Genomic DNA, 25273 nt, shown 5'->3' with positions numbered 1-25273 from the left:
AAACAGATTTATTTAATTCATTGGTGCATTTCCTAGACCTTGTTTACAGAGCATCCTTCCACTAAAAACAGAGGATTAGGCAGCAAACTCTTAACAGAAGATGGAAGCTTTCAAGCTCATGATAAAGTTTCATAAAATTGCAGCTTTTGCCCGGGCCGGTGTTTCTGTGTTTTCTGATCATCAGTAAGATGACGGATGTGGCTTGGATTGCAGTCGTGTCATTTAGAGAGGTCCTCATGGCTTTGATTTTTAATACACTGGAGGAGGATTCAGTAACCCTGCCTTGTTAAAGTTATAAGACGTGTTTTATTGGGTTCGGCTCTTCATTAAGAAGCTGCTCCTTTCTTTTTTTTTACTTGATGTTTTTTGACATGTATGTATTTATTCATGCTACAGTACACAGCTGACACATGGAGTTTTAAACACAGCTCAAACTAAAAGAAACTACGCAAAGTAGATGAATGTTTCAGGTAATGAGCGTCTTCTTCAGTGTAGCCAAACGCTTGTCAGCGATCATGAACTTGTGCATCATTTTAAACAGAATAGGTGTTTTTTTCTTGGCACTTGAGAGGAAATGTAACAGCTAGTCCAAAAGATTTGACAGTTTTTTTTTTTTATTTAATAAACACTGTATATTTTAATTTTGCTTGCAAAGATGTAGACTATCTGAATTTTACTCTGTGCAAAATGATAGTATCAGTTAATGCAGGAGGATAAAAAACTAATAGTTAAATACTTATTTGTATCTAGAGAACCAGTTGTCCAATGGTGTAAAACTAGGCTACAGCATTATTTACCACATGTTATTAAGAATCTCGGAGGAACCTGCCTGCCTGCCTGCCTGCCTGTCTGCCACTCTTCCATGCCTGCCTGCCCCACTTCCATGTCTGCCTGCCTGCCTGAGCAGTGGATGTGGGTCATGGTGACACAGCTTATCGTGATTCCAACAGCTCTCATTTTGTATGCACAGGCATAGTGGGGGATAAACTGTGCTTCTAAACAGCGCTTCAATCCTGAGTAGACATTGCACTATTTGGGTGATTTACTACAGACTTAAAACCATGACCGCATGTTCTTGTTTTTTTTTTTATTATTTTATGTATGACCCGTTTTTAAGAGTGCAGTGTTTTGATCTAATGCAGACACTATACAGGTTAATGCTTTGAGTTTAAATAGCTGTCCTTGTTGTACTATGGAAGAGAATATAAGAAAGAGAGAGAAAGAGTGCTTTTAAATATTTAATGATGGCCATTTTTTAATGTTGTTTTAGTGCTCTGTGGATTATCAGAGAGAGAGATTGATTGATTCAAAGGGAGAAAGGCAGCCTGTGTGCCTGTGTGCCTCTCTGCTGCAAAATACCGGACCTTACCTGCTTGCAGACTCGTGATGAATGACTGGCAGATGTCCTTGGAAGGGATAGAGAAGGTGTGAAGCCCTAAACATTCCTTCAAGGTGTCTCCATTCAAATCTTTTCAAAGGGTGCCCGAAAGGGTTTGTGAGCAATCAAAAAGCAGTGAGCAGACCAGCTCCTTGGTGTCCTCCAGATGAAAGAGAAAGCTTCTAACACTTTACCAGTGTCAGCAGCACAAAGGAAGCCCTGGAGCAAGTGAGCAGTTCTGCACTGCCCGGGCTCAAATTTAAAACGAAATTGTCCCCTCCAAAAAAAAACAAAAACACTTCTGCAAAACGTTAGCAGTGTTGTGCGTTTCTGAGTGGGCAGCTGTGTAGTTCTGTATGCATACTTTCAAAGAAGCCAGATGCACTCAGTGTACACGTTGTCTCTGTGTGTATCTATCGTTCAGCATGTCTTGTCTGTACAGCACTTTCACAGTGGGCTGTATGTTTTAATGTAGGGGCTATGTGCAGTGAGTGTGAATGCAGTATACTGTGTCTAGGTCACACAGTTTATGCTGTTAAATTCAGGTTGATAAACAGCAAGTGATCAACAAACTGAATCAGATAGCTTGTGGCTACTTAGTAATATTGATTCTTTGCCATTTCAATGACTGCTTTATTTAGCCATCAGGACATTAGATTGCACAAGTCTGGCAGTCTGCTTTACTGTTTGAGAATTTATTTCTAAACAGTGCTCAAGATATCGCAGGGTATCGCAAGGGGACAGCTCACTAACCTACTTCTAAAAGCAAAGTGTTTAAGCCCTGTATGTATATAAACTCTGTCTACCACATTGCTGTGGTCAACAGATGGAGGCCCTAGACAGTGATTCAAGCACTGTCACTATGTGTGGTCACAGGAGGTGGTCCAGCCAACTCAGCGTTTTTGCATTTACTGCTTAATAACGACACCACCTGCCTTGAGAAGGGATCCCTTATTAAAGTTTAGCATGACAAATATGCCGTCATTTTGCAGTTTTCCCCATGCATTTACCATAACTTATCTTTTGTAATATGATTTACCATACCTCTCTGGACCTTTACTGTAGGATATTTTTTTATAAAGGCATCCATTGTATTGGTTACATTAAAAATAGAAGAATGTGTTTTTCCTGTTTGGAGGGTGCAGGGTGACTCCCTTAGTTTTGGTCACCATTACGTTTCCACAGCAGCTGCCTCGGAGCCAAATAACTTTATAACCCCGCCCCCTCGTTATGTTCTGGGCTTGTAGTAGGGTAAGAGTTGGAAAGTACAGACTGTACTAATGTAGCAGCAGAGACAGTTTGGGTGGAGCTCTCCAGGTTTATCCCCCTGGGGGTTGGCGTGCTGCATGTACGCTGCAATCTATGTGCAATGAAAACCCTGTTGCAGCATTGTCAGGTGGTGCTTGGTGTTGGTGGCAGCGGTGGGTTTTGTGTTGACGGATAGTAACGCACATTCTGGAGATGTGCAAAACCTCACAGGCGTCTCATTTTCCAGCACGAGGGAGCCAGAAGTGCTAAATAAAGCAACGTGAGCACAACGCTGTCCGAAGCCTGGGACCTGGCAGGAAGGATAGATCGTATTTTTTTTAATTTTATTATAAAAGGCTTGATTTGACTCCTTTAATCTTTCATAGCTGTCGAACAGTATTATATAATTGTTATTTTTTAATTCAGATTTTCCACTGGTGTTAACCATGTGAATCTACAGCGTGTTGTAAAGGCAGTGAGACTAGCAGCACATGATGGAATGATAGCCTGTGAAGATAAAATACAATTGATAAAACTTAATCTTCCCACACCAATACCCATTTACCATGGCTCGGGCTCATTTCCCTGTGTTACACAGCGTCAGGTTCTTATTTTGAATAGTGCAAGAAAACTGTGATTAACAGGAAGCAATGGCTTTGACTTTTGTTTTGGTTACAAACTTTAACGGTACCAATACATTTGAACCCATCCCATGTCTTACCCTTTAAAAAAGTGTGCGGGGTTACAAAAACTAAACAATTTATTCAAGAACATGGCCAACAATCCCCCTCTAGAATTCCCTAGTGACTGTATAATATAGACATTGACGTACTGTGTGATTTTTGGTTCTGTTTTGGAATTCAGCGTAGGCAAAGATAATCGTGTGTTTTATTAACACTCAGTAAGCAGGGTAGGATAAAAGTTTTAGTGCGTCACAAAAGAAACTCCGATCAACCACAATGCAAACATCATTTTACTTGAATGAGTACGACTGCACCTTATTTATTGCTCCTGACAAGAGCATTTAAATTAATCGCTGATATAATTCATGCCCGATATCTATATTCCTGGGATCAGAAAAAATGTATGAACTCATTTATGTTTTTAGCTGGATGCAGATAGTTTAATTTTTTTTTAAATTTAATAAAATAAATAAGTAGCCGCACCTGCAGGTCTATCCAGGATAAGAAGGCTTAAGCTGTAGTGTGTTTTCTTATTAAGAGTAGAGTAGCAGTTGAAAGAAAGGTGTGGTGTGGTTTGCAAAGCCTGGGTACCAGACATTCCAGACAGAGGCATGGCAGGCTTATAAAGAGCAGTGTGCCAGGGGGGATACAGATGCTTGCAGGAGAATTCCTACATGGTATCTGTGCAGCTTCACTACAGTCCCTCAATGCTGTGGTGTGCAGACCCCAATGGTGCTCAGTGATTAGCACAGCCAGAGACATCGAGGCTGATTTGGCTCTCTAAATCTCTCTAGTCAGATTGAGGAAACACCATTATGTACGTGTGTTGTTTTTAAAAGCACAAGGGCAGGGTTAGTCTCAGGTGAGTTGAGGCTATTAAAAAGAAAAAAATAGAAAAGAAAAAAAAAGAAAAAAACACTTTGCGTAGAAAAGGAAACCATCCGTGCTGAGAACCCCCCACACCACATGTAGGAAGTGGATTGTAAGGCTTTCTGAATATATTTATATTCCACTGACATTCTAGCATCAAACTGTATTTATTGCAGATAACCATTTAGGTGAGTACAGGGCAGGGTCAGTCTGAAGAGTGTGGGATTGCCTTGCATTGATTCAGTCTTTTACATTGTCAAACCAGGGAATGGGGGGCTAGACATAACAAGACATTAGCCTAGTGGTTTGGACAATGTGTGTGCGTGTGCGGGTTCCAATGGAAGGGAGAGGGTTCTTGTTTCATCCTTGAGAAATAGAGACTCAGATCAGCGTTAGTGCTCCAACATGTCTGATGCAAATGGATCATTGGGAATACGATTGTCCCAGCAGCAATTACATTACATATTACATTACAGCCACTGTAAGACGCTCTGCTTCATTCTCCAGCTTGGATTCCTAGGTTTGTCATTCCAGTGAAATGCATGAACCCATAACTACTACTTATTTTTTTCTATGCACTTGATATGTAAGAATGGCATTATTATTATATTGAATGAAAACAGCTTTCTTTGAAAAATCTATCTATCTATCTATCTATCTATCTATCTATCTATCTATCTATCTATCTATCTATCTATCTATCTATCTTAAATATAACAAAATAAAATAGATCTATGGAGGAGTTAAATTGGATACCTATACTGACTTAGTGTGGTAGGATATGGGGGTTTCCGACTTACAGTTCAGTGGAACGCACCACGGACAACACACCGTTGTGCTCACAGGTAACACCACGCACAATGGCTCAAGCATGACAACTCATCACACGCGTACGAACACACCAATCACGCAAAGACCGACTAGGTGTCTCGGAAAGACTTACTGACGAACGTTGTAGGGTGGTGGAAGAGAGAGCAGTAGACGCGAGGAGGCGAAATAACCATTGGATATGGACTAGAATGCAACACCATCTATAGCCCCCAAGGCTGAATGTCAAAGTCACCTTGCAGTGAGTGCCTGTGTGTGTGCACACGAGTGTCCATGTGTGCGTGTGAGAGTCTGTACTGTGAGTGTGTGCGTGCTTGTGTGTTAGTGTGTCTGGCTGATCCCAGAGCCTTTCTGAATTGACTGTCTTGCAACACCCACCACATTCTCTCTCTCTCTCTCTCTCTCTCTCTCTCTCTCTCTCTCTCTCTCTCTCTGTCTGTGGGTGCATACGGCTGCCAGTCATAAAATAGGAGACGGGTCACACTGTTAAACGCGGATGAAGTGCATCACATGTGAGCACAAGTGGGCAGGACTCTGCTTAGCTGGAGCCAGGGTTTATTTTGTCTGATGCTAAAATTAAAACCGTTGTTTGAACCTAATTAAAGACTAAACATGCATCTTCCCTGCTGGCATTTTCTTGGAGGAGACAGTATGCTAGTGTCTCACTGTGTTTTATATATATATATATATAGCAACTTAACACTGGTGAGGTATTGTGCAATGTTCAGTGCACTTTCACTCGAGTGTTACTTCTTCACATTAATAGTTGAATGTTGCTGGCAGGTACAGCACAGTTTGGACAGTTGTTTTGGATGTAGCAGTTGCAGAGCATGCTTTGGTAGATGACTGAGCCCTAGCATTGTTAGTGATTCAAAGAGGAAATTGGGTCACGCCAGGATGAGTGATTTTTGGCCAAGCTGGGCTCTTCTGTTCCAAGCAGCAGAGGACTGTACCCTTGTCTGTTGTGATAGACATAAAGCCAACCTGGACAATACTGTATTATATGAATACCATCAGCTGTACTGCCAGACATTGCACCATTTCAATCTCTGTATCTCAAATGTTTTTTTCAAGTCCTTTCTAAAAGCCTTCCTAGCCTCTCCATATCTCTAATGAGTACACCAATTAAAGTCGATCGTTTCCCTTTTAATTAACTAAAGGGGCTGTTCAATACCAGTAATGCACTGCCCTAAGCAAAACTGCCGGCGTGGCTCAGTGAATATTGAGATGTTTTTATTTATGTTGTCCAGGGTGTGCCATCGCTCCTGTTCCGTAGAGTGCTGTCAGATCAGGTTCTGCTGCTGAGGTTTTCACTGTGATGTCATCGGGAACTGATAAGTGGCATTCCGCAGCTCCATTCCTGGATAATGTTACAATGTAACCAGGTCTGGTGATTGTCTGAACTCGCATTGATTCAGCATGGGATCACATCTCGGCCACGAGAGATTTCTCCTGAGTGTGCCTTCATTGTGAAATTAACTTCTTTTTAGATAAGGAACTCCGTTCTTTTGTCAGGGTGTTTCCAGATTGGACACATGAATCATAGTTTAGATAAGAATTAGTTCCAAGGATGATTTAGCATTGTTTCGATAATGGAAGAGGTTTTTTTCCATTTAAACAATCACTTCACTTCTTGATTGCCTCCTGCTTAAAAATGATTTAATTGTATATTTCGTGCAAGACCAACCGGATTCTTCTAGGGTTAGTGCCTGTGCTCTGGGATAGTCTGACATGAAGGAAGGCCAAGAGATAAGCGCGGACCGTGCTCGTTTTTACAAAAGTGCATGATGGTGATAAAATGGAAAACCGAAAGACTGCATGTACCTGAATAGGCAATTTGTGCATCAGTGCCAGACTGGTGTATACTTTATATTGCATAAATTAGAAATTAACATGCAGACATGCTAGCAAGGTTTACAACAAACACAACTGTGCACAGGCAGCACAGAAGAAAAAGGGTGACCTATTTTTGCTTAGCGACTTGAATAACCAGAGTTCAAACGTTTTGCAAAAGCTGCTATTTCAAAGGCACACATTTATGATAAATTCCACAGTATGCGAGTCATCTCCAATGCCACATTGTTACCAACAGTTGTTCACTCTCTCTCTCTCACTCACTCTGTCACACATGGTGCATTCATCATCAGATGAGATGTAAATTAGCACTGCTAGCGCACGCAGATACTGTCTTTAGATGGGGAGATAGATAGGCAGATACCTGTGGAAAAGGAGCCGCTTGTTTTGTGCCAGTTCCTTTTTGACAGCAGCTCTGTAATCAGGCGTACGTATCTGTTTGGTTATTGTTCTACCGACAATAAACAGCTCTCTGTTCTATGAGTCCTCACAGCACCCTTAATGGGAAGCTCTGGGGAATGGTGTCGGTGACATTTCACTGTTGTAAATGAAAAGGTGAAACAGACTCATGCTTTTTAAATATCTTGAACAGAGAGAAGCAGATACAGGCTTTCCACCCCGGTTTACTCATTGAAAACACTTAAACACAACAATCTGCATACTCTATATGTAACGATAGACTGACACAAGTTGAAGATAGTGTAAAAATGTATCTCTCTTATCTTAGCCTCTCAATGAACAGACCATGTGAGTGTGATTCCAGGAAACCCACATGACAACCCCTGGGGACAACAGGGAAAGAAAGACTGCATATATTGTAACTACAGATCAGGGAGAGAAAGACACCACACACTGTAACTACAGATCAGACAATAGTGAAGATGTAGAACATGCTGTATAGAACCAGCAAGATGATGAGGTACTTTTTATAGGTTAAGGTGGGCACCCTTATGCATGCTCAATACTCAGATATGTACCAAACTGAGTCTGTATCATTTAGATATGACAATGAGACGATCCTGGTTTATTTGAATGATTTCTCATAGGAGAGCTATAGCTTTCCGAATCCCTTGCTTGATGCTCAGATTTGGATTTATGATTTCACATAGGAAGGCTGTACCTTTCCGAATCCCTCGCTTGGTCTCCAGTGTATACTCTTCTCTCTGCTGTTTACCATCTTTCACCAGTTTGCATTGGATTTGTCTAATCAAATGACTAATATCTTTAAACATCTACATGCATTCATAATATTATTTAACCCTCTGTAAGAAATGATAATAACCGTCTGTAATTAAAGCACTGCCTGAAATCAAATTCATTTGTCTTGTGGCTGTGCTTCTGACAAGTAACCCTCATCTTTGTAAGGTGCCTGGTGTTGTGTTAACCAGTGCTATAACTGCACGTCAGTGAGTATATAGAATCCACCCTTGCCTGAACCCCATTTTCTTAGTTTTTTTTACCTGGAGTAAAATAGAATATTAAACAAGATCATATGGCATTTCTTATTATAACTTAAATCTTTTTAAAGTTTTTTTCCCTGATTTTTGAAAGTCAAGTATGCATTGTTACAGCTTGTGTAAATGGCAGGAGAACTGAGTCTCCCATAGAAATGCACAGTCAATCCAGTGTGGTATTGTTTCATGTTGTGAAGTGCAGTAAAGCTTTTGTTTTAAAATGCTTTTAAAAGACATGACTGCTGTTTAATTGACTGTGGCTGATGATGATGGCATTTTTTCAATATGGGTGATTAACAAGTTTATTTTTTTTTTGCCATGAATAGCAACATGATATTAATTAGTTCCACGCCACTCTTGTGGTTAAGAACCCTATGTGGTTATATTGTGGCTGGTGTGCTGTGTCACACCTCCTTCAAGCTACAAGCCAAGCGGATACAGAGGAATGGTTGTTAGTCAGTTGTGCAGTGTCTCACACGGTCCCATCAAGCGTTGTTCAGACGTGTCGATGAGAAGCTCTTGAAAACGCTCAAGCCAGTAAGGGACGGGATGCTGTGTGGTTTTTACAGCCCTGTATTTATTTCCTTATCCAAAAGGAAGATGTGGGTTTGGCATAGTGACACAGTCGCACATAGACCCATGTTTTTTTGTTTTTTTTCATGTTGCTTTGCTGTGGCAGGAACCTGGCATTTGCAAAAACGACGTGTTGCACACACTTCAAGCTGCTGCGCCGCTGCATTGCACAAACCTTATCTTGGTATCAGACTTGGAGCTGGTGACTGGGAAGGAGATGATCAGATAGGGTTCACTATATTCCACTAATACTCAGAACGCATGTAGCAGTAATCGCTGCTTTTAGGGTAGACTGGCAGTAACACGTTGGTTTCACCACTTTCTTGTTATCTTCTGCACTTTGTGCTTAATCTTGCCATCTTCATCTATGATGCAGAAACCCTATTCCTAATTATTCCCTGGGTCCGTTCCCAGCCCCTCTACGTCTCCAAACAACTAATGGTCACAAACTTTCTTGATCCACACGTTAAAGGGTCTGGAAAGATGAACCCTTTAAACCTGACTCAAGATGCCGTCATACTTGGGAGAACCGTGAAACGTTAAGTTATTTCCCCTTCTATTTTCAATTATGTCCTTTCTTTTGCTAGGCTCTTTCTCTATCTTCCCCCTTGACTCCCTCCCCAGTTATCCACACAAACCCTTCGCCAGACCTTATTAATTATACCCCATTAGTTGCCTTGGAAACAGAAGCAATAGAAGGGAGAGTGTGTGTGAGAGAGTGAGGGAGGGAGGGAGAAGGTAGCTCCTCCAGGATCAGCCAAGTGTCAGATTAACATCAGGAGACTTTAAAACTTGATGTTGAGGCATGAAACATATCCTTCTCAGCGGGAGGAGCAGAATCAGGGGCTTGAGATAAACACGGTTTATCAAAGGGGGCTGGCACTGATGCTAGGCAGTAGTTGCAGGTGAGAATTGTTGGTGTGCTAGGTCTATTCATTTAATCAGCTGAGCCGCTATATTTCTGGGTTTTTGAAGTGAATTGTATAAGCAGGCATGTGCTTTTTTCCTGGTGTGGTTTTCTTTCTTGACGTGTAAAAGCTGACTGTCTGGCAGAATGCTCCCAGGTGCTAAGTACTGTGACCGGACTCACAGAACCGTGTGCACATCCTCAGTGTGAACACAGATGTGCTCCCCACTCCGCCCTGGTTTAGCTTGCTTACAAAGGCTTTCCCACGAACCCACAATTCCTTGCACAATAGTTCAAGCACACAACCAATGCAAAACTGAGCAGCCTGGTTTTGATTATGTTTGTTTTTTGTGTTAGTGTGGCTCTGCTGGTGTATCAGTTGCTTCCTGGTTTCAGAAGAAAATTCATCCAGCAACATGGGGGGGGGGGGGGGGGGGGGGGGGGGGGGATGGATGTCCTATGGGTCAGGGAAAAAGAACACCTTCGTTCAACATGTACAGTAGGCTTGTTACAAGAGAAGCTCACTTTTTTAACCCAGTCAAAGGGAGAGTGGAACATGACTCAATGTGGTCAAACCCCAGTGCCCTTAGCATAACAACGAGATGAGGCATCTCTACTGTAAGTCAGTCAATAATAATAATAATACTAACGAACAAAGAAATTAATATGCAGTGATGAATATGCAGTGTTTCGGCTTGTGTTTTTGTTTTTCTTTAACTGGCAAGAAAATAAGAAGGAAAGAAGAAGTCTTGAGTGTGTCGAGTCCCCTGGGCTGGGAGCAGATGTTCTCCCAACAGAATGGTCATTACTCAGGGCCTGAAAAACAGGAAGAGTAGGACGAGTGAAAGCAGGAAGTGGGGAGTACTGGGCGGCCCGCGGCTGTGGTAGGATGCACAGGCCAGGGCTGGCGTTGACAGGAAGTAGTGCTGTCATGGATGCGCACAGGATTCTGTGTGTTGTCCTGCAGGCTCTGAGTCACTGAGGAAGGGTGGGGGGGTGGAGGGGTGTGGTCTTAAAGTTGACACGCATGCGCCCTTGGTTGTCTTCTTTTTCTTTGGCTACAGAAAGACAACTCTTTAGAATGACCAAGTTTCATTCAGCCATTGCCAAGCGTTCGATGGTGCTGCAAAAATGCATGTTAGTTTGAGCACCAAGAAAACAAAATAATTCCCTAGATCAATTTGGGCTGAATTTAAACAGATGACATCATCTGCATCTTCCTGTCCTCTGCCCCCCCTCTTCTACATCACATGTGCTGTATATATACTGATAAAAAAAGAACAGCAAGCATTGCTCTCATGGTAGGTCTCAGACCATTGCTGCAGTTCTGCTCCTAACTAAAATACCTAAGGTCAGAAAGTGGCTGGATAACTGTAAAAGAAAAAAAAGAAAAAAATGCCAGCACTTGTGTTAAATGCCTATAATTGGAGATGTAGTACCTGCTGGGCACTTGCAAGCAGCTTGAGCTGTTATTTGTGTGGGGGCCATGTGCGTGGGTGTGTTTTATTTTCCTGCTCAGAGGAAGTGATGTCTTGTGTTGCAATTAGGTGGGAGTTTGGTGTAATTTATCAAGCCTGGAATGACTGACCTCATCACACTCCCTCCTACACTCGCGTCACCACACGAACCAGGAGTGAAGGAGAGGGTCTTGCTGTCTGAGTCTTTTAATGCTTGAATTAAGACAGTACAGATTCCATTCTTACCCTTGAATAGGTTGGCCGAATTCTGCAGAGTCACAGCTAGGTTCCACTGTTGCTCATTGGTTCCCATCGAGGACAGGGAACCCAAGAGCACTTGGATCAGAACAGAGCTCAGGCAGGTTGTTTCACTGCTCTAGCAGTGATCCATGTCCAATTGTATTATTTGCAAACCCCCTCCCTACAGCTCTGTGTTGGTAACCTCACAGTGCATGTTGTTATATGATTTAAAACTAAGTCGCACCCAAACTAATGCTGCTGATTTTGAGATGTAAACCCAGTGCCTCGTTTAGCTCCTGCATTTGTAATAATAACACCACCTCCTTGGAAATCTGGAAGATCGATGTGCTTGCAGTTCAGTACCTTTTGCCTGTACTGAATATTCAAATTGTCTCCAATGAAGCCCTGCGTTTGTGGTGTAATGAAGCTGCCTGGTTTCAAAGACGTGTAGAAACGCTCGTTGACAGCATCCCTGTAGAACTCCTGTAGCAGTCTGACAGTACATGCAGCCCCAACAATTTTCATGTCAACTTCATTTTGCTTCTCCCTTCGTGACATATTGTGTCTGCATCAATTGCTTTTGTACAATGGTATGCTAAACACCTTTAGGGGAAAGTTAGATTCCTAGTGCTTCGCTTGAATTTAGCTAGGTGTAAAAAAACGTGATGTTTTGGAGCTGTTTGATTTAATGTGGTATGCAGCAGAATGGTAGAAAAGAGTTAACCCTGATGAAGCACTGCAAGTGCATGGGAAACGCGTGGTGCAAAGTGTGAGAATCTAGTGCAAATATACTGTTATACAGGATCTTGTCATGTAAATAACAGCAAGGGAGAGAGACAGACACAGGCTTGCTTATAAAGATGAGTAATACAGAACATGTGGGGAAAACGCAGCTTGGTGGGTTAATCATTCTGAATAGCCTGCGACTGCAGCCTGCAATAAAAACCCAAGCAAAACAACAAGAAGGAGGGACTGCGACTGGCAGGGAAGAGTACAAGTGCTAGGAAACCCTTGAGGTGGGTTTTAATAGGGAGGTTAGAGGCTCCTCGTAGTTCCTGCTCGGGCGCAGCCGAATGTTTAAATAACGTGCATTCAGAGAGCTTTTCCGGGTCCACAGAGTAAGTGTGGGAGAGTTAGCAACAAGTCATTTGCAGGTCTGTCGCTGTGGGCCTTGGGTAATTACAGCAGTTTTGGTTTTTGGAACGTTCCTTTTTATTTTGTTTGCTTTACATGGTATAAAAAATGCCTTGGTCCTAATCTACGTTGTGTACAGCCTCCAGGACCAGATTCGTCCCTTGGGCTTGTTTAATTCTCCTCTCAGTGCAGTGCAGTAAGGATGTTTTTGCAGACAAGGGGAGGGGAGAGCTATTTGATCTGATCCCATTCAAGGAGAACTGCAGCATTTTACACGTTGAGTTTTGAAGGTGCTTAACTGCTGCCTGTGCCCACCCCCTTTCCCTGGCAGGTCCTATGGGACTGCACAGCAACCTTCCCTCAAGTACTAACCGTCGTGCTACGTGTTGCCCTGGCTTTGTTTCCTGACAGGCTGTGCCAGCGTGGGACTCAGCACCCTTGGGTGCCATGCCAGTCCAGCAGGCTTTAGGATAAACTGGTCTCTCTGCAGTGCTGTGTCGCTTGAGATCCTGTGACCCACAGGGATTAAGAGTGATCTTACATCCCTGCTTAAGGTGGAAGCCACACTGCTTCTCAGAACTGCAGTCTCTTCTAACAGCAGGCTACTGTTAGAAAATGATTTGCAGTTCCAGTTAACTACCAGATACCTTTAACTAGTGTAATAGTTAAGATCTAGTTATCTTCATTACAGGCTGTATTCCTTTGGGAAGGTCATGAGAGCAGATTCTACCTGGGCAATATGTATAAGCAACCACTCATCCTGACTTGCGACCTTGTGCAGCTCAGGAAATGCTGAAGGCATAAGGGGGTATAGTTTCCAGTGAGTAACGGGCTTACTATTCAGAGCTTCATTGAACAGGATATTCATCACCATGCTGTGCATCATTGCACCTGTGATCTTTCAACTATTGGCAAGTGCAGAATCACAAGTAACCTGATGATCCTGCATATTACAAGAACATAACTTCAGCATACTGCTATTGCATTTGTTAACAGATATGTGACGTACGCTGCCAGACTTCTCAATGAAGCTTCTGAAAACTCAGATCTTGGCAATTAGTAAATGCATGCTAATTAGCTGGGGTAGTCACACATTAAAATAATGCAATCTGACAGTTCGAGGGTTAATGACAGATGCAGTCAGTCAGAGAGACGAAGCTAGTTTTTATTTCATGCCAGCCAGATGGCACAAGCTCATGCAGTTTGATAGTAAAAAAGCATGTGGTTTTTATAGTAAAAAAGTATGTGGAATTTATTTTATTTTTTGTTGTGGCACTTCAAAAAAACAAGGACTTTGTTGAGCTCTCTAATCACTCCTGCCACAAAGTGAACACCCTGAAATCAGCAAAATATAAAATAAAACAAGTACATAAGAACATAAGAACATAAGAAAGTTTACAAACGAGAGGAGGCCATTCGGCCCATCTTGCTCGTTTGGTTGTTAGTAGCTTATTGATCCCAAAATCTCATCAAGCAGCTTCTTGAAGGATCCCAGGGTGTCAGCTTCAACAATATTACTGGGGAGTTGATTCCAGACCCTCACAATTCTCTGTGTAAAAAAGTGTCTCCTATTTTCTGTTCTGAATGCCCCTTTTTCTAAACTCCATTTGTGACCCCTGGTCCTTGTTTCTTTTTTCAGGCTGAAAAAGTCCCTTGGGTCGACACTGTCAATACCTTTTAGAATTTTGAATGCTTGAATTAGGTCGCCACGTAGTCTTCTTTGTTCAAGACTGAACAGATTCAATTCTTTTAGCCTGTCTGCATATGACATGCCTTTTAAGCCCGGAATAATTCTGGTCGCTCTTCTTTGCACTCTTTCTAGAGCAGCAATATGTTTTTTATAGCGAGGTGACCAGAACTGAACACAATATTCAAGATGAGGTCTTACTAGTGCATTGTACAGTTTTAACATTACTTCCCTTGATTTAAATTCAACACTTTTCACAATGTATCCGAGCATCTTGTTAGCCTTTTTTATAGCTTCCCCACATTGTCTAGATGAAGACATTTCTGAGTCAACAAAAACTCCTAGGTCTTTTTCATAGATTCCTTCTCCAATTTCAATATCTCCCATATGATATTTATAATGTACATTTTTATTTCCTGCGTGCAGTACCTTACACTTTTCTCTATTAAATGTCATTTGCCATGTGTCTGCCCAGTTCTGAATCTTGTCTAGATCATTTTGAATGACCTTTGCTGCTGCAACAGTGTTTGCCACTCCTCCTACTTTTGTGTCGTCTGCAAATTTATGAATGAATTCTGTTTGTATGTTGCGGATGAGCACTTTGATATTTCTATAGTATATAATTCAATAAGGGGTGTAAAGCAGCATGCTACTCCGGAAACACTAGCAACACAAGTGTCTCCATTTCATCATGGCAGCGTGTAGTAGAGAGCTTCGAGAAGTAGTCTCTTCGGGGTGTTAGTCTGTCTATGAACGCCAACAGCCTGGGCAGGGTGGGGATGTTCTGAATGGTGGCAAAATTAAATATGAATTTTCACAGGTGCGTTCTGATGTGGTTTTCAGTAAATTCTGCGCTTGGGGGTGAGAATTTCCTTAGTGTACTTTCCTTTCAGTGAATTCCCTTAGGCTGACCTCATAGTAGTAATAATACTAATAGCAATAATATGTACAAAAAACCCAGCTGCTGCTGCTTTTCATATGTAATGAAGTTTCACTTGAATCTGATATTTGGAGACTCTGGCTGCCCTTTAATCTTCCTCCCACTTGGAAACACAGAGAATCCCTGTGGTTATATAAACTCTACGTTGTTGCAGAACAGCATAGACGGTGCTACCCACTTTGGTGGCACTGTAGTGTGAGAATCAGGGACTACTCGCTGCCTTGCTGTAGGGCAGGGATGAGGGACGCTTGGGAGTCCCTGTCATTCCTTCACCTAGTCAGTGGATTAAATGAAGGGAACAGGTCTTCGGTGGTGTCAGTCCAGCCATGGCTGTTTCATTACACAAGCGATGCGAAAGGGCACCTGAAGCTCGTAAAGGTCATGCGTTGATCTATAACGCTGAGGTGAAGCGTTTCCCTTAGAAAGAAGGTACACCACTGCACACATATACAACTAGCACCTCACACACGCAGTGCAGTACATGCAGTGTTGCCAGGTGGTCTCTCACTTGGATTCGTTGTAGTGACCCGCTGCCCACTCTGCCCCCAACACCCTAAGTGTGCAGCCTCATCCTCCTGGCCTGCGGGGGGCGCTGCTGCTGGAGTCAGTATTGCTGCCGTTCTGTCTCCTGGGCTGGTCAATGCTCATTTTGATCTGTGTTCAAGTGGAGGGGGTGAACGTCATCAGTTTTAAATGCCAGGCTTTGTTAACCTTGCAGTGCAAGGTGTGATATTCCTTTTCTCTCAAGGAACTTCAGTCAAGTAATGAGTAAACTTGGCTGTTGCTATGGTTGCTGGGGGCAGATTTCTATTTATCTAAGAATTGCTTTTAATTTCCTTTTGAGTAGAAGCATCTTACCTGATTGTTTTAATCAGGTGTGTGTGGTTGGGTGGGGGCAGAACTATATTTTTTCTCTCGATGGTGCAAAATTGAGTTTTCTTGTCTAGCTGGAACTTATTCTTTTCTGAGTGTAGCAGCAATGGGCATTTAATGTTAAAGAACAGCAAAGGTTGTCTCCTTCACTCGAATGATGCCCTTCAGAATCTGCTCTGCATCTCTGTAGCTCCACTCCTGGGGTGAATGGATCGCGACGTGCACACACAGGAGGGGTCATACGCAAAAAACACTCTATCTATCATATAATAACAGACGTATCCCCTCAACTCAACAACACATGACCAGCATGACAGTAAACACAGACAAAATGAAGCGTTCTTACCTTTGTATACCGGTAAGTATATGAGCAGGTGTGTCAGCTGCACGAAGAGCACAGCGTGTGGTTTTTCACTAACTCTACTGTGCAGAATAAATGATTTTTTTTCTATGTGTAAATATCGGGACTTTCTTCTTATGCATCGGGATGTGGGACATTTTCTAGGAAACCAGGATTGTTGGCATCTATTTAGCTATCTATCTAGTTATCTATCTATCTCTCTATCTCTCTATCTATCTCTGTGTCTATCTAGCTATCTAGCTATCTAGCTATCTAGCTATCTAAATAAATAAAACATATTTATTTTACTGACTCTCATGTCAAGATGCATGTGAGCTAGTGATGGTATTGCCGTTCTGGCTTTAAATTTTGATGAACTGTTAAAATTTATATGAATTTTTTATTACTTGTTTGCAAGTTGTTTTATGTAACAAACAGTTGAGTCTGAAACTGAACTACTGACTGCGTCAGGTCTTGGGTTCCTCCCTCACATGGGTCACACACAGCTGCTGCTGTGCTGCAGGTGGGAAGATTAGAAAGCACCCTGACTTGCATCCTTTCTAAATGTGCTGGGGAATGGAAATAAAAAGAAGCGCTCAGTAGCTTTGATGTGCATCAGTAACCAACACGCAGTACAGTACTAACGCTCTCTCTCTCTCTCTCTAGATCTTGGAGTGGTAAACTGGGACAGCCGAGAGGAGTGTGTACAATGTGCTAGGAGAGCGAAGACAGACAAGTTTAGGTTTATTTCTGCTGTAGCGGAGTGTCAGAGTGAGAAGAGGAAAGTGAAAATGGGGCGGAAGAAGATACAGATCACGCGGATCATGGATGAACGGAACAGACAGGTAGGTGGAGGAGAAGGAGGAGGAGGAGCCCTTCTGATGAAGTGAATCCCCCTGCCATGTCCTAACAGCACTACCCCTTTATTTAAGAGTTCAGGAAACTGACACAAACAGCAGCTGCCTGTTTCACTGCGATAGACCTTCACTGTGCAGTGAGACGAGGTCATTGCTACTGTATTGTAACAAGTTAAAGCTGCATGTTTTGTTTCAGTCAACACTTTGTGTAACTACATTCTGCTGGTGTTGGAACACATTTTCAAAGTCTTTACACAGCAATGTGTTTTGTGGGTGTTAGTGTGCCACACCCAAATCTATCACAGTGCTCTGATCAGCTCAATGGTTTTATTTTTTTTCGTGTAAAAGTACAATGAAAGTGTTTCAGATTCCAAAGGATCTTGTGACAATGTTAAAATCCAGTGGATTGAATCTACTGGATTATAATACCAGTGAGATCTCCTTCATTCAAACAGAGGCTGCTGTCAGAATTATCATTACGTGTTCCTCGTGCCTTTCAAACATTACACAGCACTTCCTCGCTGTTTCTGATACTGAGTGATGGGTTCTCCATTTCTGTTTTATCTCCAGAATTGATTAGTTTTTTGTTCTTCCAATGCACTTCCCCTTGCGAAGGGATCGGTTTACTCCTGTCCCTCTGTACTGTGCTCTACTTTCCCTGTGGTTCAGTCTGGCTGCTAATAATAATCTGGGACAGCCGGCAGCTTGTACCGTCTCGTTACAAGGGCTGGGTCAGCAGGACATGCCCTTCTTTCTGCGACCGTCGTGCCTAATAGAAACCACATAGGAATTAGGAGCTTGTCGTCACGACAGTCCTAGGGTTTCATTTGGATGGGACTGGACTTGGACAAACATCAATTAAAAGAAACTTACCCTACAATTGCTCTTCATATTCATGTTGGGTATTTTTTTCTGGCTTAAAAAGGCAAGTGCTACTGTCTGGGTAAAATTGGTATGATTCACTTTGGCACCTCTGTTTAAGATTTATTTATTTATTTTGTTGTTTTAACTGTCATCAATACAGACACACCAGTCAGCTTTACCCTACCTATAATTTATTTAGTTACTGTTATGTTTACAAGTATTGCCTTTAGGAAATGCATAGTATAATATTGTCATAGAAGCTATGCGTTCACTAAAGTAGTGCTTTCTACTAAAGGTTTACCACAGTAAGAGCGTAGCAAAGTGTAATAAAGCATAGCAAAGCATAGGTAAGTGTATGTAAACTGGCAAAGCCCAAAGAGGTATGGTAAAGCTATGAAAAAAAAAAAACTTGTGAAAACTGCAGAATTACTGTGCAAATGTATAGCGTTAAACTTGTATCAGGGTTGTGATATACATCGCATTTATTAATAGATAGATAGATATGAATCTCTGTTAGATACATAATAAACACCATCCAACAGTGAATACAAGAAGAGCAGTAAGCACAGTGGGAACTGAAAGGGCTTTAATTTAATCACAGTCAGTGTGCCCACTGTAATGTAATAATTTGATACAGTAGCACATTTGTACAATTGTGCTCATAGGTTAAATAAAAAAGGCATTGATTTTGTAATGGTAATGTAGTTCAGTAACAACAAAACTGACCCTTTTACTGCTAACACTATAACAGCATAATACAGTTTTTGAATTGGAGAAAGAAATTACAATGTGTGTTCATTCTAGTTAAAACTGTTGTGCGGAGCTACACAGGGAATGCTAATTGAAATTGAAACTTTGTGAAATATTTTTTTTAATTACTTGAACACCTCCCCCCACAAACACACACACACACACACACACACACACACACACACGTTCTATTTTTTACCTTCATTGTGTGGGTAGCAATTTGCCGAAGTGAGAAGCACAGTGTACATGATGGACTCATTATCGGTATGCCACCAGGTTTTGGGTGTGACCCAAATGAGAGAGCAGGCAGGGACACATACTCTGCCAAGAGAACAGGGGTGATATACTGTTTGTGCAACCTGTGAGCAAATCAGCTCCATTGAGTGACAGTCACAGGGCATGTTAACAGCAAGGGAGCCAGCATCGTTAACTCTTGAATCCAAAATCTTACAAGAACAAACAAAAAAATAAATAAAATCTGTTTCTCAATTTCACACTGAATGCACCACTGTGGTTCTTGACTCTTCATGTTAGGTTACCCTTATCAGAAATAGTGGAAGAAATATAATGAGTTCAGTGACAAACGTTTTCGACTTTCAAAATGACTTCAGTTGCTTCCCTTCAAGACCAATGCAGATTATAGATTATGGGTTTTATTCTTCATACATCACATTGGTTTCATGTGGAACGTACCCATTGTTAGCTATTAGGTTTCCTCATGGAATCTTGGTTCCATGTGGAACGTACCCATTGTTAGCTAATAGATTCCACGAGGAGACCTATGAGTTAACAATGGGTATATTCTGCTGGCTGTCAGTTTCATGCGATCCTGACTGTCCACTCTGATCTGCAGTCATGCCTCGTCTCGTGACCTGTGTCTTGATTCTAATGTGCATCTGCACTCCCGTCGTATCACAAACTTCACGTTGAGATCTCTCTCTCTCTCTCTCTTACTCTCCTTTCTCTCTCTCTTTCTCTCTCTCTCTCTCTCTCTCTCTCTCTCTCTCTCTCTCTCTCTCTCTCTGGAGTGCGCTCGTTACCCACCAGAGTAATAATGAGCCAGCGAGTCCCATTGTCGCGACAGTTAGAATCTCTATCTGCACGCCCGCACTGCAGGCAATTTGTGTTCATGACATTAAATGAAAGAATACTTCAAGTGTTCTAATTAAATGGCATTCCACATTGGCACATCGTCCTTCTTGCATCATTGCTAGAATTGCTTTCTTCCAAGAAGCCATTGACCTTTTCAGGTTTGTAAATACAGGATCTATCAAAACGGATTGATTAGATTCAAGGGGGGGGGGGGGGGGGGGGGGGGGGGGGGGGGGGGGGGGGGGGGGTGGGGGGGGGACGGGACGTACTGCCTACAGTCCTGAAAATGGGGGATGGAAATGCCTGCTGTCATTTTAGTTTTTTATTTCTCTTGTCTGAGAACAAACCTTTATTTAAACAAAAACAACTGAATCCTGTCCTTTTTGAATGGGTCTGCCCCTCTCATGTAATATCTTTGTTCAGTGCTTCCTGCTTGGAAGGAGTCAGCATAATCACAGTCATCAGGAGTTTTGTCATGCAAAATAATAATAAAAAACACATACCAGATGAAGGCAGACGTGTGCGTGTGCGTGTGTGTGTGTGTCAGTGTGTGTGTGTGTGTGCTTGCACTCTTTTTGTTGAGATTGTGCAACACCTGTCATCGTAGAACAGAGTAGGGCTGTTGGATTCAGTGAGCTTCTCTGTGCAGTCTGACATCCTAATTGCAAACCTGTGTAGGAGTGAATGTGAAAATAGTACCAGATACCAACAGAGCACTAATTTACCAAGTGCGGATCAGCAAGAGCATGCACAACACCTAGATATCCATCTGAGATGCACTGATGCTAGTAAAGAATCACCTGTCCAGGCCTCCGCCTGCCTGCGTTTTTGTGAGCTTGAAGAGGATGGATGCAGGGTCTAGATGTTGAGGCAGGCGCAGCATGCATTTGTGAGTCTAATAATCAAACAAACGCAATGCATAGTTTCTGTCTGCATGTCAATGCTATTCAGATAGTTCAGTATTAATGAGTGTGAATTAGTCATATCTACTATATATGAAATGAAAGATTGGGGACAGGGGAAGCTCAGTGTTCATAGGGCAACCAGTAACATGGAGCGGTGCTAAGAAGTGCTGCTCCTTTATTAAAACCTAATGAAACCCATCCAGTAAGGTGGGTGTGGGTAACAGTCTGTCAGGTTAACAGTGCTGAATATTTTCAGTAAATGTAGATTGCTATCAGAGAACACTGGAGGTACATGCTGACCTCATTTTACACTGCGTATTTGATGATTAATCTGTAGATTTTCATTTCTAATAATTTGCTCTGTATGTCATTGAGCGAGTTACTACTAGTAATTGCACAAGTCATTACAAGTTTAATAGTTTATTTCTAGGCATTGCTTTGCCTCAGTACTCCCTCGCTAGAGACTAAGATCGGCACACTATTCTGTTATGGGCACAGCACTGCTCTGACTTCCCAGAAAACTACAGAGCATGTTGTCTGAGTTCTGAATTTCAGAGAGAGAGAGATGCATTAAATGAGCATGTGGTTTTTAACTAGTAAAAAGAAGTATACTGTGCAAGACTGCAATTTAGCGGAGAGCTGCTGTGAATATATAGAACCGTTAATCAACTAATTACTACTTGGAACATTCTTTATATTTTCGGGAGTGGGCAGTGTGTGCGAGCAAACATGTTTGTTTTAAAGCCTCTGAAAGACCAGAAAGCCTGGCTCTTAAATAGTTAAAGGGATTAAAAACTAAAACATGCCGGGACACCAGGGTCAATTAGCTATGGCCTGGGCTGTCAAGAGCGGTGTCTCTGTCTCTCCGTCCCTCCAGCAATGCTTCCCCCTCAGCTTCGAGTTCCTCTCAGAGAAACGCAGAGAGACCGGCAGGGACAGCGGCTCTCTGTCCGGCCTCAGGACTCAGCTGGTGCATGGCTTGGGCTGGAGCCAGGGGGCCTGGGCTCGAGAGCCAGCTGGGCCCCTGGTCTGCTCCCGCTTGTTTCATTCTCAGGCAGAACGCAGATGGGGGAAACAGAACAGAACCTACCATCATTTAGTGCTTGTCCCCCTAAGTCCCCAGCGATCAGCTTGCTTTGCTTCCCAAGAGGAGATTCGAGTCATCTAGACTGATATCTCAGTCTGAACCACTCAGTTACTGACAGCTGTTATCGGGGACGCAACCTTTGACAGGCACCCATTTTTGAGTTCAACGAAGACATATCGATCCTCCACAGGAACACTTGTCTGAAGTTTTCCATGGGATTTATTTAGGCTATACAAGACGTTTAACATCTCAACCAGATCAATAGTAAGTGTTTAATATGCTGTGCTTTGTCTTCTAAAAGATTTGGCATTTGGAATACTGATGGTGTGCCTTTGCAATCTAGTACGATCACACTGATGTTCACAGGGCTGTTTGAATTGCCTTGCAACTCTACACCTGGGCCTGGACCGTCTGTTTGGGTTGGACTGAAATAGCAGGTGGTACTGTGCTACGAGTTAAGAATCTATCTCTCTCTCCCTTGTTCTCCCCACTCAAGGTACTTCCAGTCTAGCGCTGACTAATGCTAAACATCTCTAGTTATGGGGTTATGTGGGAAATTCTGAGTTTGAACAAACCCTTGAGCTTCTCAAAACATTACTGCCTGGGAGAGAGTCGCATGATTTTAATACATTTAATCCTGCAAAGATATAAGGAAGAAATAGGGCTGCGTTTGCTAGTTTTGGAACTTCCAAGCATGTTCTCCCAGCTATAAATAGTTAAAAACAGGAACAGAGTGACTGCTTAGTTAAATAAGCACTTGGATTCTCGTGGGCATAATGTCATTCTTATACTATATAACTCTACTCTTCTATAGAACAACAGAGGGATGCTGTTTCTAAGAAAAATAAGCAAGCTGTGATGACAGCAGAGTAGGCTGTGTGCATCTCTGTCCAGCCTGAGACCCACCTGCCTTCCTGAAGCCAGGCAAAGTGCCTGCGGTGATAAGAGACCAGACCTTTCCAGGATTAAGGCTAAGTGTTTAGAAACTGTGCTTGCAGCACTATAATCTTGTCCAAAGAGCTCTGGAAGACCTTCTCTCCTTCGCTTCCCCATTTACCACCACGGTGGGATTGCTGTTGCTGGGTTACCAGGGGCATAAGTGTCGAGGGGGAATAAAACAAAACCTGTAACTGCAGTACAAACAAACCACCTGAACCATCACTTCACCCTCCTCCCCTCTCCTCTGCTCCCTCAGTCCCTCCCCTCTGCTCCCTCCTTCCTCTCACCTCCCATCCCCTCCCCTCTCCTCTGCTCCCTCACCCCCTCCCCTCTCCTCAACTCCCTCAGCGCCCCAAACCACACTGGCTCCCCTGTATAGATGTACCCGAGGGAGACAATCTGCTCTTCCTTTCTCACCTCTAGCTCTGTGAGGCTGTCCTACTGATGAACTGAGATTTTGTGTTCTCAAGAGGAAAAACTGACACCTGTCTGCATTTGTTGATATTAAATAGTGCTCCAAACAGGAAACATACAGATTGCTCCCTACCTTTAAGAGCCAAGAGACATCAACGTGACCCTCGTGATGCAGGCTGGCAAAGCCTGATGTGAAACATGTGTGAACAATAGCAAGGGTCAGGAAGAACCCACCCAAGTGCGGGAATGTCAGCCTTCAGTGGGGTTCCTGCTGAAAGGAGAGATCTCAGCAGTTTAGCAGCCATAAAAAAAAAAAAAAATGATAATAACAAATCTGAATATTCTGTTGTGTTAATAACGTCCTGCATGGCAGAGCTGTGTTCCAGCCTAATAAACAATGTGAAAGATGAAGAACAGGACACTTATTGCATAGAGGAGGAGGAGGAGGAGGGGGCAGCGGCAGGCAGCGTTATCCTTGGCCTTTCAGACAGTAGTTCATTTGTGCTGAAACAGTACGTAGCCAGCCCCAATGAAAGCTAGCAGAGTGTCATTCTGCAGACGAGGGACAGTTTGGGAAGAAAGCGCAATACTATCTAGAGTAGCTCATTATTCTCAGAGTACCACTTGGATGCAAAGTGGAGCTTGCTGCTAAGGGCTGATTGACGTCAATGCCCCGCTGCTGTCTCTTCCTGTAGTCAGTTGCACTTCGGATGATCTCAGTCTCACGCGCACACACAAGCAGGTTTTTTTTGGTTTTGTTTTGTTTTTAAAGTTCACGAAAAAGCCTCCAGCTTCCAGAATGGAGGTCATGCACATTGAAGTGAATTTAATGAAGTGTGGAATTGAACCTGTCAATAGTACAAGCAGGTCTGTGCCCTCGTCACTTGCATACTTCCGTGTAGTTTAGTTCATCGTCGCAGCTTCCTGTTGACAGGGCAGGAAGCTAAAGAGCAAACCATTTTTAAAATCATTCTTGACAGAAATTCAAAGTACCTTCAGCTCAAAATCTTTCCTGTGTTTTATTTTTCTCTGTTTCCATTCAAAACACTCACTTTGTTCTGAGAATTCAGCTGTCGATTTTTATTTTTTATTTTTATTTTTTAAAAAACATTTTCGTCTCTTGATTTTGATAAAAATATCAAACGCCATTCAGTTTCTGACCTCATTTCCAGAAACTTTTAGCACTGCCCAGAATGAACACTGTTACCCTGTGCGTTCACTTGCTTTAACACAGCATTCTTTGGGAATTAGCATACTGTACTTGCTTTAACACAGCATTCTTTGGGAATTAGCATACTGTACTTGCTTTAACACAGCATTCTTTGGGAATTAGCATACTGTACTTGCTTTAACACAGCATTCTTTGGGAATTAGCATACTGTACTTGCTTTAACACAGCATTCTTTGGGAATTAGCATACTGTACTTGCTTTAACACAGCATTCTTTGGGAATTAGCATACTGTACTTGCTTTAACACAGCATTCTTTGGGAATTAGCATACTGTACTTGAGTGAGACCATAGACATTTATTTACACCAGTTTTTTGTTTACAGCCTACTTTTCCCTTTGTTCCTGAAGCCAGCCATGTTGTATAGTGGTTAGGCACAGACAGTTGGGTAGAGAATTTTAAATCCTAATCTCATATTTCTGTTGCACTTTCTGATGCACTGAAGCGTCGTTTTTCAGAATTGGAATTGGAATTGAAAAACAGGAGTTGAGCCCGACCCTGCTTGCATGTCTTGAAGGAGTCTCCCAGGGGAGGAGTTAGCCGTTCCATTCCTTTTCATTACGAGCAAGCACACGACAACACTTCATGCAGCTGCAGTCCTGTCACAGCGTTGATTATTACAGGAGCAGACTGGTTCTACCTTTAAAACTCATGGTACACATTTTGTTGA

General features: G+C 42.5%; 1 protein-coding gene across 12 annotated transcripts in view; it reads left to right on the top strand.

Annotated features, from left to right (window-relative positions):
* Positions 1–25273, top strand: part of LOC121294709 (myocyte-specific enhancer factor 2A-like) — a 98837-nt gene that overhangs the window by 27677 nt on the left and 45887 nt on the right. For all 12 annotated transcript variants that reach the window (XM_041218735.1, XM_041218736.1, XM_041218734.1 and 9 more), the window contains one exon: positions 17133–17311. In XM_041218735.1, coding sequence (XP_041074669.1) covers positions 17258–17311 — 54 coding nt within the window. In that variant the 5' untranslated portion in view covers positions 17133–17257. The remainder of the gene's footprint in view (positions 1–17132; positions 17312–25273) is intronic.

This window comes from Polyodon spathula, chromosome 19 (assembly GCF_017654505.1).
Source record: "Polyodon spathula isolate WHYD16114869_AA chromosome 19, ASM1765450v1, whole genome shotgun sequence".
Lineage (NCBI taxonomy): Eukaryota > Metazoa > Chordata > Actinopteri > Acipenseriformes > Polyodontidae > Polyodon > Polyodon spathula.
The sequence above is the reverse complement of the archived record's forward strand: the minus strand, read 5'-3'. Positions and strand labels throughout refer to the sequence as shown.